A 13,523-nucleotide genomic window follows, 5' to 3' on the forward strand; every position below is an offset into this window, starting at 1 on the left:
TCTCCAGCAACATTCGGCAACTAGGACGCAAGTCCAGAGAGGACAGTTGAGTCTGACTGGGGTCGGGGATTACTCAGGGGAGAGCAATGAGGGAGACAGGGGCAAAGGAGCGAGGAATATTTCTGAGCATAGGATAACCATGGATACCAGAATCGAAGCTGGATAAAGAGGGAAGTGGAAACAAGTGGAGGCTGGTAGACAGTGAGAGCGGTCAGGTTAAGAATAGCCAAGTGAACAGTAGACCAAGAGGACTGGAAACATAATAGATGGGAGCAGGGGATACATGGAACTAAAATTCTGTAGGTGGTGGAATTTCTAGAGGTAAGTCTAGACTGTGACCATGGGGTGTGGAATGGAGGTGAAGAAAAGGAAAAAGTTCCTGGAGAAGGGTAGTTTGAGGAAAGGAGAGGTCCCAGGCACATGAGAGATTAGCTAGAAGGAGAGAATGCACAGAAAAGACAGTCTGCAAGGACAGATCACCCACCAGATGGTGGAGCCATCAAAAAATGACGACAGAAGGGATGGAAAGAAAAACTGTGAGCCAGGAGCTAAGTCATCATAAGTAGGAGAGAGAAGGTAACTAGGTGACCAGGAGATGACAGCTCAGGCAGGGAGACAGCATGTGTGATACAGAGTGGTATGATCTATAAAAGAGTAATTTCTTTGTAGGGCCAAGTGGGAGAAATGGTGTGAAAGGATCAATGGAGAGCCAGAAGGAAACTACTCCAGGAGTTGGCCCTAAGGAATAGCAGGGGATGGAATTTAAAATTAGAAGGTTATTTCAATTCCCAGAACACCTGGGTGGCTCAATCGGTTAAGTGTGGGACTCGATTTTGGCTCAGGTCATGATCTCACGGTTCAGTTCGTGAGATCAAACCCCATGTTGGGCTCCACACTGGGTGTGGAGCCTGCTTAAGATTCTCTCTCTTGGGGTGCCTGGGTGGCTCAGTAGCTTAAGAGCCTGACTCTTGATTTTGGCTTCGGTCATGATCTCATGATTTGTGAGATCAAGTCTTGCTTCAGGCTCTGTGCTGAAAGTGTGGAGTCTGCTTGGGATTCTCTCTCTCCCTCTCTCTGCCCTTCCCGTGCTCATGCTCTCTCTCTCCCTCTCTAGATAAATAAACATTAAAAAAAAAAAAAAAGATTCTCTCTTTTCCTCTGCTCCTCCCCTGAGTGCATGCGTGTACACGTGCCTTCTATCTCTTTCTTAAAAAAAAAATAAAGAAAAAAAAGAAAGTCATTTCAATTCCTAATGAAAACACTATTCAGAGAAGGATTATCTTTCTTCTTACACTGCAAATACGAAGAAACTTAGCGGCTTGTTCAGCTTGTTTGGGATCAGTCTAAGAAGGAATAGGGCAGCCTGTTTCTTTGGAGTCTGATGCTTAGGCAGCATGGCAACATGAAAAGACCACTGACTACATAATGGTAGAGATGCATTCTGGTCTCTGCTCTGCTACTGATGACTGATGACTTTAGTGAGACAGTTAACCTTCTGAGTCTCAGCTTCTTCATCTGTAAAATGGAGAGAATCTATCCCCATCTGAAGAACACTGTTTATCTTACACAGGTATATGCAAGTGCTTTGAAATTTTTTTCAGTTATATTTATTGAAAACAAAGTTTGAAAAGTGTAGGTATAGGGTAATTCTTTGCTCCACTAACTTCTGACCATACAGTTTTTATTAGGAATTATTTTCCTTTCTTATCATTAGATAACTTACCATCAAGGGGTAAACTAACTAAAATACAGCAAAAGGTCTGTCTGGTGAGGCTTACTAGGTACAAGACATTTTACAAACATATTCTGCACTGGTCTCATTTAATACTCCCACCAACCGTATGTGTTCTCTGTGGCCACCACACTATGGGGCTGCTGATGCTACTTGGAAACAATATCGCAGATGCCCAAAGTGAGTTCCACCTGTCACTTTACTAGTTACCAGAGAACCCAGTGACTTCTATGTGCCCACCATAGCTGCTTGGGAAGTCACTTTTCGGGAGTGATACATGTTTTAAGGCATTCATTCATCATGCTCCTTACTGTCAATGAGCCTGATGCTGTAGCAGTTGTATGTACTATTCCCTGAATGTTCACAGCCTCAGAAACACCTTAGGATCATGAAGGTGAACATCTGTTACTTTTTGCTGCTTCTGTGATATGGGTAGCCTTTTTCCCTTGAAGGTGAATATTTCAGTGTGGTGTGGTCAGCTTATGATCTCAGTACTGATTCCCATCTTGCCCTTGACTGTGTATACCTATGCTTATTCAAAGGCAGAGATTCTCATTTGTTGACATGTAAATCTCAAAACATGCTTACTTTAAGAATGGAATTATCCTGTCTTGTATTTTTGGTATCATAGCCTTCCAGTAAACAGCGACGAGTGGTATTTCCTGATCCAGCAAACTCTGCCAGGTTTAGATCTGCAAAGCCCAGCTATGAAAAGAAAGGGAATTATATTAATAGAATATCTACTAGGCTTCTATCATATTCTCCTTAAAATAAACATTCAACCCATGCTCTAGACAAGTTTTCTCAAACAACGGTCATTTGCAAGTGTGGCCATCTTAACAATATCTGCCCCATTATTTGCTTAATGTGTATCTTAAGATTGGCTCACCTTTTTGTTAAAATATATCAGCTTTTCTACTCTTAAGCAATATGATCTCTGAAATCACAGACTTGATGCACTAAATATATATTTTTTCCTGTACACACTGAAATATATAACTGTTGAAGTAAAAATAATGTTTATCAAACAATTAAAATCATTCCAAGTAGCAGCAGTACTCATCCAACACTGTGGGAAACGGCAGCCGACCAGTCATGCATGATCACCTGCATATTCATATAGAAAACTGACCAGACTTTCTTTTCCCCATTCTGGTTCTGGCTCCTTTCCCAGTTAACCACTGGTGACTGAAGATAGTGGCAGGTTATTAAATTCTTACTTTAAATGCAAGAAGTAGAATGATTTAAATGTATCAGACATTTTCTTTGGCCCCTTCTCCTTCACCACCTTTCACATTTGCCTTGCTGATCTCTCTTTACCTTTCTTTTCCCCTTCCCCAAAGCTGCACCCCACAACAACGCTCTATGCTGCTATCCAGAAGTTCAGCTGAAAGCTGTTCCTCCCTCTCATTATGACCCAGGTTCTTCTCCATTTTCTGAAGTTACCAATGATTGTCCTGCACTCTTCCCTCTGATGTTGTTCAACTTCTATTTCCCGTCTCCAAGCAGTAAAGAAATATGCCCCACCCCCCCCTTTTTTTTTTTTTACAAACTAAGTCTGTTCTACATGACTAAATGTATATGGAATCTTTTATTAAAAACAACAAAAAATGTTTTGAATTTGTAGTTAAGCACATCTCCCTGAATACCTAATGAAGAGTATTAGCCATTTCAAACACTGCTATGATTTTAAGCTGCCTGTTTTAAGATTTAAAAACACATACTGGACACATATGAATGGCATTCAAGATGAAGATTTTAACTACAGGCTGGAGCATTAATTTAGTAGCTTTTACTAATTTTTTAAAATGTTTATTTATTTTTGAGAGTGAGACAAAGAGACAGAGTATGAACTGAGAAGGGGCAGAGAGAGAGAGAGAGAGAGAGAGAGAGAGAGAGAGAGAGACCCAGAATTCGAAGCAGGCTCCAGGTTCTGAGCTGTGAGCACAGAGCCCAATAAGGGGCTCGAACCCATGAACTGTGAGATCATGACCTGAGCCAGAGTTGGACGCTTAGCCGACTGAGCCACCCAGGTGCCCCTAGTAGCTTTTAACTGGTACAAAAAGAATGAAGAGTAAGAACTTTGAGACCAATTAAAGGGCCACAATTTCCCAACGCAGTAAGTCAGAACACATCAGGCCACAGGTGACATCTACTTAATTTTCACATGGCTACTCTGGCCTTAATACCTTTTAGGGGTTCAGAAGAATAGCCTGGATGCATCCAGGGCAAAGCCACATCCAAATGAGCATGTGAAGATTCACGTGGCTATTTGATTGCACATTATCCAAAGGCTCTATTTCATACATTATCCTTTTTCTTTAAACCTCCAGCACCTCCTTTCCATCCAAACTCTCTGGTGATGCCTTGCTTTTTAATTCACTCAGAAGATAAAAGCAATCAAAAGAGCGCTTAACTTCCACAAGCTCTTACTGCTAGCCACATCTACTCACCTGCCTGCAGCTAGGCCTGCTTATTATAAGTGAACTGGCTGTGTTCCGATCTGAGGCCACCCACTGTCCTCTGGCCTACTCAAGTTCACTGCTTCAGGAATTCCTCCCTCTCTTCTGCATTCTCAAGTTTCCCTTCTCTACTGAATCATTCCCATTCCACCATGTGGACCCGCTGGAGTTTTTGCCATCTGAATGAACAAAAGAAAACCTCATCTCACATCTCTGTCCAGTCTGTTGGACTATTTTTCTGCTCCCTTTTATAGCAAAGCTCCTTGAAAGAGTCATCTATGTTGACTGTCTCTGGTCCCTTCATCCTTGGCCACTACCTTGTCAGCTTCACTTCCCCGCTTTCTTATTTATTTATATTTATCTTATTTATTTATTATTTCTTATTTCTTCTGGACACAATGTCCTTTTACTTGCAAATGCCAAGTCCACCTCAAGGCCTTTAACACTAACTGTTCTTTTGCCTGAAACATTCTTAGATCTTGTAGCTTTCTTCCTCACTCCGTTCAGGTCTACGTTCAAATGTCATCCAAGGGGCTTTCCATGACCATTCTAAATGCCTTGGCTCCTTCCTCCTTCTCTAACCCTGTAGTTGTCTCTCTTTACCCCTTACCTGCCTTGTTCTTCTCTTTAGTAGTTGTTACCATATCACATACATACATATTTCATATTTATTTTGTTTACTGTCCATTCCCTCCAACCTTCCATGAGAATATAAGCTCCATAAAGGCAGGAATTTGGGTCTGTTTTGTTTACTGCTATGTCCACAGTACTCAGAATAGTGTCAAGAACAATGCCTGCCATATGGTAGGAGTTAATACATATCTGTTGAACAAATACCAGCCCACTGGCCCACTATCCACTATTAGAATGCTGGTATTATAGTGTCACTATGCATAATTCAAGTAAAAAAAAAAGGTATCTGGTCTGTCATCACTAAGAAAGCATATTAAAAGGTGGGGTATGTCAACGTGATGTTTTAGGCTGCAGGTCAACACTTACTGAGCACCTTTTATGTGCTAGGCCCTGTTGGGGACCCCACAAAACAGTGATGAACAGGACAGATAAGGACTGTCTTGAAAGAGCTTACATTCTAGTGAGGCACAAGATAGTCCACATTTCCTTAGGATTGTCTCTGGCTTCACTGAGATAACTGTCTCATTAAAATGGCAAGTGTACACAGACACTAGCTATATCTGTGGTAGATATTACTTCATTTGGCAAACAATTTTGAGCATCTACATTTCAGGTAACACTAGGCATCAGGAATGTAAATCATTCCTATCCTCAAGGAGCTCATGGTTTAGTGAGGGAAGAAAGAAAGAAAAAAAATTCTTATAAAAAGTGTAAGTGCTGGGGCGCCTGGGTGGCTCAGTCGGTTAAGCGGCCGACTTCGGCTCAGGTCATGATCTCGCAGTCCGTGAGTTCGAGCCCCGCGTCGGGCTCTGTGCTGATAGCTCAGAGCCTGGAGCCTGTTTCAGATTCTGTGTCTCCCTCTCTCTGACCCTCCCCCGTTCATGCTCTGTCTCTGTCTCAAAAATAAATAAACATTAAAAAAAAAAAGTGTAAGTGCTGTGACAGAGGAAGGCACAATTACAAGACAGAAAGGAAAAGAGAATTTCTCAGGGGAAAGGACAACTAAACTGAGTGTTTAATGTTCTAAGAGGTGACAGGACAAGGGAAGGGGGAAGCACATACATGGCAGGGAAAACATCAAGTCACAAGGCAAAGAGGCTAAAAGAGCATGGCACACTCCAGGAATTTTCTGAGCGCAGTATGTCTGAAGCATAAGAATAAGTGAGTGAGTGGGGCACCTTAGTGGCTCAGTTGGATAAGTGTCTGACTCTTGATCTTGGCTCAGGTCATGATCCCAGGTTCATGGGATTGAACCCAGTGTCAGGCTCTGTGCTGATGGCATGGAGCCTGCTTGGGATTCTTTCTTTCTCTCTGCCCCTCCCCCTTCCCTGCTCACACCCACATACCCTCTCTCTCTCTCTCTCTCTCTCTCTCTCTCTCTCTCTCTCTCAAAATAAATAAACTTAAAAAAAAGAAACTCTGGAAAATAATTTTTTAAAAAAGGAGTGAGTATATGCATGTACAGACAGATGATTTGTAAACCAAGATGGATCTAAATGTTGCGTTGAAGACTTTTCATTTCGTTTTCCCTTCCAGGCAATAGATAGCTGTTGAAGAATTAAAAGGGTGAGGATGATTGTGTTTGAATTTCAGAATGATCACTCTGGCAGTAATGTAGAGGATGGATAGAGGGAAACATCAGAGGCAGAGAACAAAAGATAGGAGGCCAGTGCAGGTTTTAAATAAGAAATAATGAAGGTATAACCTAAGGCACTGGCCTTGGGAGTGGAAAAAAGGGATGGTTTTTAAATTAGAAGGGGGAAGTCACAGGATTTGTCAATCACAGCAGATCCTTTTTTTTTGCTTACCCACCATTATTCAATGTTCTGATATTCCTTGTTAGCAGAACACTGACTTTATTCAAGTGTCCACTCTTAGCTCATCTATGTGCAAAAGAAAAGTAACCCAATCCCTAGCTCATTGTTAAACTGTGAGACTAATCACAAGCTAGCCATGGCAATCCATTCCTATTGTCCATGACTGGTTTAGGAGTGGGGATATCATCTAGTTGTGGCTAATGAAAGCTATGGGGAAAATTCTCTGAGGTCCAACTAGGAAAAGTTTTCTCACTCAAAGCCATACATAGAGAAACAGCTGGATTTTGTCATATGTGAACGTGTGAACTAAAACTCGAGCTACCTGGTGACCATGAGAACAGCTAGCCAAGGACAAAGTCATCACACAGAGAATGGAAGAATGAAAAGAGAAAAGTAACATGGGTTCTTGATGATGTTCTTCACTTAGTGGATTAACTAATCCTGAAGCAGCTCTATCTCATATCTCAACTCTATTTCATACCTACTTGTTTTGTGACATTCAAATCTCTAGGTGAGAAGGGTATTCTGGTGCTTATAGCAAAGAGCATCCTGACACTGCAACCAAGGAGTTTTAAGGAGTTAGGCAGATTTGATGGCTGAAGCTAGTGCCCCATCCTTGGCTCTGATGACTGAACTGATGGAGATACCATCAGAGACTGAAAATAAAAGAGGAGTGTGTGGGTTTCTGGTAGTATTACTAATTACTAACTCCTTCTCTTCAGCAAAGAGGTGAGCACACTCATTAGTAATTCCATTTAGCTAGTGAAAGTATAAAGGAGATTAGTGAACATGTATATAGAGTGCTAAGAGAGCACAGAGGAGAGGTCCTAAAACCCTGGAGGTGGGGGAGGTGGGATTGGGAATACTTTCCAGGACAGACTGAATTAATAGATCCTATTGCTTAATGGAAACCAGAGATCATCTTCTAGTAGGGAAGCTGAAATGTAAGAATAACATCCTATAATCAGCATTTAGAAAGAGTATGTCTATAATTTATTGTTGGGTCCAATTGTTCAATCTCCAAGTTGCTTTATTTTATTTATTTATTTATTTATTTATTTATTTATTTATTTATCTATCTATCTATCTATCTATCTGAGAGATCATGAGCTGGGGAGAGGGGCAGATGGAGAGTGAATCCCAAGCAGGCTCCACACTGAGCGTGGGTCTCAGTCCCACAAACCTGGGATCATGACCTGAACTGAAATCAAGAGTCAGATGTTCAACCAACTGAGCAATCCAGGTGCGCCTCCAATTTTTATTTCAATTTGAAATCTATATTTAAAAACAGCCAACTTGAACAGCAATAAGAAGAGAAAACCATTTGAGGGGCACCTGGGTGACTCAGTCGGTTAAATGTCTAACTCTTGGTAGTGGCTCAGGTCATGATCTTGCAGTTGTGATCTCGTGGTCATGAGATTGGGCCCCATGTTGGGCTGTGTGTTGAGTGTGGAGCCTGCTTGGGATTCTCTCTTTCCCTCTCTCTCTCTGCCCCTACTCTGCTCGTGTGTGCATGCTCTGTGAAAATACACATTAAAAAAAGAAGAGCAAACCATTTGATTTTTAAGCTTATAAACAGCAAGAGTCATATTATAAGTTCTAAAAGAGTTAAAAAACATCCACTTACCTTTGCATAAGCTTTTCCACCCTTTAATTCCTGTCAAAGATAAAAAACACTGTAAGGATATCATATGATTAAAGATATAAAATTAAATATATGTCAAATAATCCTGAAGTGGATATTTACATATTTACATGCTGGAAAATATTGATAGTAAATTTCTGATGACCTTGAATTCAACTATTTGGATGACCATCCCACCCCACCCCCCAAATTACCAGAATTTTATTTTAGAATTTAACTTAAATCTGAAAGAGACAAATGGTAAGAAGACAAACTAATATTTAATCTACCCTGAAGAAGAAACCACTAAAGTGTCATAGACACACTGTAAGAAATTGAATCACCAAAGAAAAGTGAAATTAGTTATCAAAAAAATTACTTGGTAAGCACATTAGTAACACTGTAGATTTTCATAAGAGTTGAAGCCCCCACCCCAGAGATAACCATTATTACCAATTTTTAGGAACAGTCCAAAAGATGTTATGTATTCCCCTTTTATTCAAATATACCATACTACACACACTGCTCTAGACCTTATACACACACACACACACACACACACACACACACACACACCTCCCATAACATAAATATTGTTCCATGTTAGTATAGAAGCCCTCTTAACTAATGTGACCAAGACTGGCAAAAGTGGAAAGTAACAAAAACCTAATATATAGATACCTTAACATTTTAATTTCAATTTGAAATCTATAACTACACTAATTTGCCAAATCTCTGGATTTAGGACACCACGCATATGTGTGAATTAAATGTAAAACACTTAGAACAAAGCCCTTATACTCTGTTGTATCGTGTTTGCCATTACATGAGGGTCATGTAATGACCCTCGATATACGAGGGTCAAACTCTCCTCTCCCGACCTACTTTTAAAAATGTGTTTGTTGAATGGAGTTATCTCATCTTTCTTGCATAAATGAGATATAATGCATTATATACCATTTCCATCTTTTTATTATTGAAGTATAGTTGACATACAACATTATATTAGTTTTAGGCACACAACACAGTGACTTGACAATTCTAAACATCACACAATGCTCACAATGGTAAGTGTCATCACCATCTGTCACCATACAGCACTATTATAATATTAGTAACTATATTCCCTTATGCTGTACTTTTCATGTCTGTGACTTATTTTATAATTGGAAGTTTGTACTTCTTAACCACTGATTTCTGCCATCCCTTCATACCCCTCCCTTTGGCAAGCAGGAGTTTGTTCTCTGTACTTATGAGTCTGTTTCTGGGTTTTGATCATTTGTTTTGTGTTTTAGATTCCACCTATAAATGAAATCATATGGTATTTGTCTTTCTCTGACATTTCACTTAGCATAACAATACCCTTTAGGTCCACCCACGTTGTTCTGAATAGCAAGATTTCATTCTTTTTTATACCATTTCCATCCTTGAGGTGGTAAATTTAGGTTCTCTGCTCCTCCCCTTTCAATGGACAGCTGCGTCTTTTGGTGCAGTACCAGCCGCGTCCCTGAGACACGATGGTGAAGGTCAGAGGAAACAGATTTAGCCATACTGGGCACCTGGATATCAGGGCTGCCTTTAACTCCAGCAAAGTGGATATTGTCACCATCAATGACCCCTTCACTGACCTCAATTACATGATCTACATGTTCCATTATGAGTCCACCCATGGCACATTCAATGGCACAGTCAAATCTGAGAACAGGAAACTTTTCATCAACGGAAAGCCCATCTCCATCTTCCAGGAGTGAGATCCCACCACCAACAAATGGGTTGATGCTGGTGGTAGGTATGTTGTGGAGTCTTCTGGGGTCTTAATCACCATGGAGAAGGCTGGGGCTCACTTGAAGGGTGGGGCCAAAAGGGTCATCATCTCTGCCCCTTCTGCAGATGCCCATATGTTTGTGATGGGCATGAACCGTGAGAAGTATGACAACTCCCTCAGGATTGTCAGCAGTGAGTCCTGGACCACTAACTGCTTGGCCTCTCTGGCTAAGGTCATCCTTGACAACTTTGGCATCACGGATGGCCACTCATGATTCTGTGCCATCACTGCCACCCAGAAGACCATGGACAGTCCCCCTTAAAAGCTGTGGTGTGGTGGCCAAAAGGCTGCCCATAACATCATCTGTTCTTCTACTGGCACTGCCAAAGCTGTAGGAAAGGTCACCTCTGAACTGAATGGGAAGCTCACTTGCATGGCCTTCTGTATCCCCACTCCTAACATGTCAGCTGTGGATCTGACCTGCCATCTGGAGAAAGCTACCAAATATGATGAATCAAGGAGGTGGTGAAGCAGGCATCAGAGGGCCCCCTCAAAGGCATCTTGGGCTACACTGAGGACCAGGTTGTCTCCTGTGACTTTAACAGTGACACCCCACTCTTCCACCTTTAATGCTGGGGCTGGCATTGCTCTCAATGACCAGTCTTTCAAGCTCATTTCCTGGTATGGCAAATGAATTTGGCTACAGCAACTGGGTGGTGGACCTTATGGCCTTCAAGGAGTTAAGAGCCCCCTGAACCAGCAGATGGTTAGATGGTTAAGCATCTGCCTTTGGCTCAGGTCAGGATCTCACAGTTTGTGAGACTGAGCCTCGCGTTGGGCTCTGTGCTGACAGCTCAGAGCCTTGGAGCCTGCTTCGGATTCTGTGTCTTCCTCTCTCTCTGCCCCTCCATTGCTCATGCTCTGTCTCTCAAAAAATGAATAAATTAAAAAAAAAATTTTTTTTAAAGTATACCATATTCAGCACCCCCGCAAAAGTGGTGAATTTAAATAATATGAGAAGCAATCTATGGTAAACTCTATTATCATGAATATTTGCTGCCCTTCCCCTTTCCTGTCCCATTGATGTCAGGCATGGCCATTCCCCTAAATCTACCCCTATTATGAATTATCAAATTATTCTTCTTTCTTAGGTTATTGTGATATCCCTTAATAGCACCTTGCACTAAATAAAACTTTACCTAGATGATCCCTGTCTCTTCTAGCTAATTCTTTGCTCCCCTCTACAGCCAAACTCCTCAAGACTTCTCAATTTGCTGTATCCCACTTAAATTCAGTCTATTTCAAATATGTTTTTGTCCTCATCTTCCTTCTGCAATTGCTCTTAATGTTATCAATGATACTCATTTTTGTAAAAGCCAAAGTCTCTGTCTTCATCTTACTTAACCCCTCAACAGCATCTGACAAGATGGGCCTCTCCACTTCCTTTCCTACGTCATTTTTTTCTCTAACCTTCTGCGGTGTTGCAATGGCCTGGTTTTACTTCTACCTCAATGGCTCCTTCTTCTCACTCTCCTTTGCTGGACCTACTCCTGTTTTAACCTCTGTAGAAAAAATGCTAGTTGTACTCCAATTATCCATTTCCCTGCTCTCCAAAGTAATAGAAACCTGCATTTTTAGATGGGTGTCTGGTTACCCAAAATAAAGTAATGACAACATTTTCTACCTTCCTTTTGTGCTGTGGCAGTATGATTAAGATCTGGCCAAAAGGATGTAATATGTGATATATAGGAATTCTTGCTCCTCTTCTGCTAACAGTAATTTATACTTCCTCTGAGTGTTAGACTGATCTAGGATTTGGTTCAGGGTCTCTTGTCTTCTGTCTATATTATCCCCCTGGGTGAGCCCATTCAGGTCTGTTGCTTTAAATAAAAACTGTATGCTGGTAGCTCTCATGTCTCTGTCTTTATTCTGACTTCTCCTGAGTACCAGATCAGTATCTTCAATTTTTTATTTTTTAAAGTTTATTTATTTTGAGAGAGCAAGTAAGCATGCATGAACTAGGAAGGGGCAGAGAGGGAGGGGTGGAGAGAATACCAAGCAGGTTCCATGCTGTCAGCACAGAGCCTGATGCAGGGCTCAATCCCATGAATGATGAAATCATGACCTGAGCTGAAATCAAGAGTTGGACACTCAACCGACTGAGCCACCTAGGTACCCAGACCAGTATCTTTAAATGAGTACTGGACATCCTTGCTTGGAATCTCATAGACACCTCCAATTTAACACGGCCAAAACAGGCCTGCTGATCTCTGCTTATTGGTCCCCCAAATTATTTCACTGTGAGCCTTTACCATTTTAATAAATAGCACAATTACCTATCTATATGCTCAGGCAAAGGTCTAAGTTATCCTCAATTCTTTCCCCCTCATTTACCACATCCAATCCATTAGTGGAGGGGTCTACCTTGCAGAATCCATCCTGAATCATACCATCTCTGTATGGTATGCCATACCAATAATGCCATACCAATGCAAGCACTGCTCACCTGAACCATCCCCACTACCTGTGTGGTCTATCTGCAATGCATCCTCCACACAACAGAAAAGTCATCTTAGAAGATCATATATCTCTCCTTACTAAAATCCTCAAATGGATTCCAGTTATAATTAGAATAAAATCCAAACTCATTACCTAATCTACTGCCTCCAACCTCACTGACAAGAGCTTTCCCTCTCCGTGTTACCATCTTCCAGCCTGGCTGGTCTTCTGACATTTAAACATGCCCAGATTTGTTGTTTATCCTAAATGGGGTTCACAGTACTTTTGAATCTGTGGCCTGATATTTTTCATCAGTTTTAGAAGATTCTCCACCACAACTTCTTTCCTCTCTTTCTAGGGCTCCAATTATATATATATTAGACATTTATACTATTTCCCATGTCTCATATTCTTTTCTGTATTTTCTACTCTTTTTTTGCTCTGTGATTTTGTCTATATATCTTCTTTTGTCTTATTTTCCAGTTTTACCAAACCTCTTTTCACTTCTGATAAACCTGCTGTTAAATCCATCTGTTGAGATTTATTTTCATCTATTTAGCTTTAAATTTTAGTTATTTTTCAGTTCTAGAATTCAATTTGCTTCTTTATGGTTTCTAGTTCTCTAATAAAATTCCCCATATCATTCACTTATCATAGTTACTGTAAAAGTTTGTCTCTGATCCTCCCAAGACCTGTATCTTCCATGGATCTGTTTATTTAAATTTTAATCTGTTTTTATTATCTATTTTCCTTTTGATTTGGGTCATGCAATCACATCTCTTGGTATGCTTGATAAGTTTTGTGCATGATCACTTGAAGAAGTAATGTGAGGTTTGGAGTAATGTTATTTTCCTTCAGAGAAGATACACATTTGCTTCTGGCAAGTTCTTATAAGGCAGATCACCTTCATCCAAACAGGGATTAAGATGATTAGAAGCTGAGTTTCATTCTTTTTACAGGCTGATCTATATCCACTACACAGCTTCTAGGT

General features: G+C 40.8%; 1 protein-coding gene and 1 pseudogene across 2 annotated transcripts in view; one reads left to right on the forward strand and one right to left on the reverse strand.

Moving 5' to 3' along the window:
* EEIG2 (EEIG family member 2) overlaps nt 1–13,523 on the reverse strand; it is a 100,492-nt gene that overhangs the window by 32,259 nt on the left and 54,710 nt on the right. For both annotated transcript variants that reach the window (XR_013557460.2, XM_078451602.2), the window contains exons 3-4: nt 8,272–8,301; nt 2,321–2,437 (exon numbers count right to left, since the gene is read on the reverse strand). Coding sequence is in view for 1 of the 2 variants with exons in the window: in XM_078451602.2 (XP_078307728.1) it covers nt 2,321–2,437; nt 8,272–8,301 (147 nt within the window). In the remaining variant the exon portion in view is untranslated. The remainder of the gene's footprint in view (nt 1–2,320; nt 2,438–8,271; nt 8,302–13,523) is intronic.
* On the forward strand, nt 9,477–10,740 carry LOC144617072 (glyceraldehyde-3-phosphate dehydrogenase pseudogene; annotated as a pseudogene).

Source organism: Panthera onca, chromosome C1, assembly GCF_046562875.1.
Source record: "Panthera onca isolate mPanOnc1 chromosome C1, mPanOnc1 haplotype 2, whole genome shotgun sequence".
In the NCBI taxonomy this organism is placed as follows: Eukaryota; Metazoa; Chordata; class Mammalia; order Carnivora; family Felidae; genus Panthera; species Panthera onca.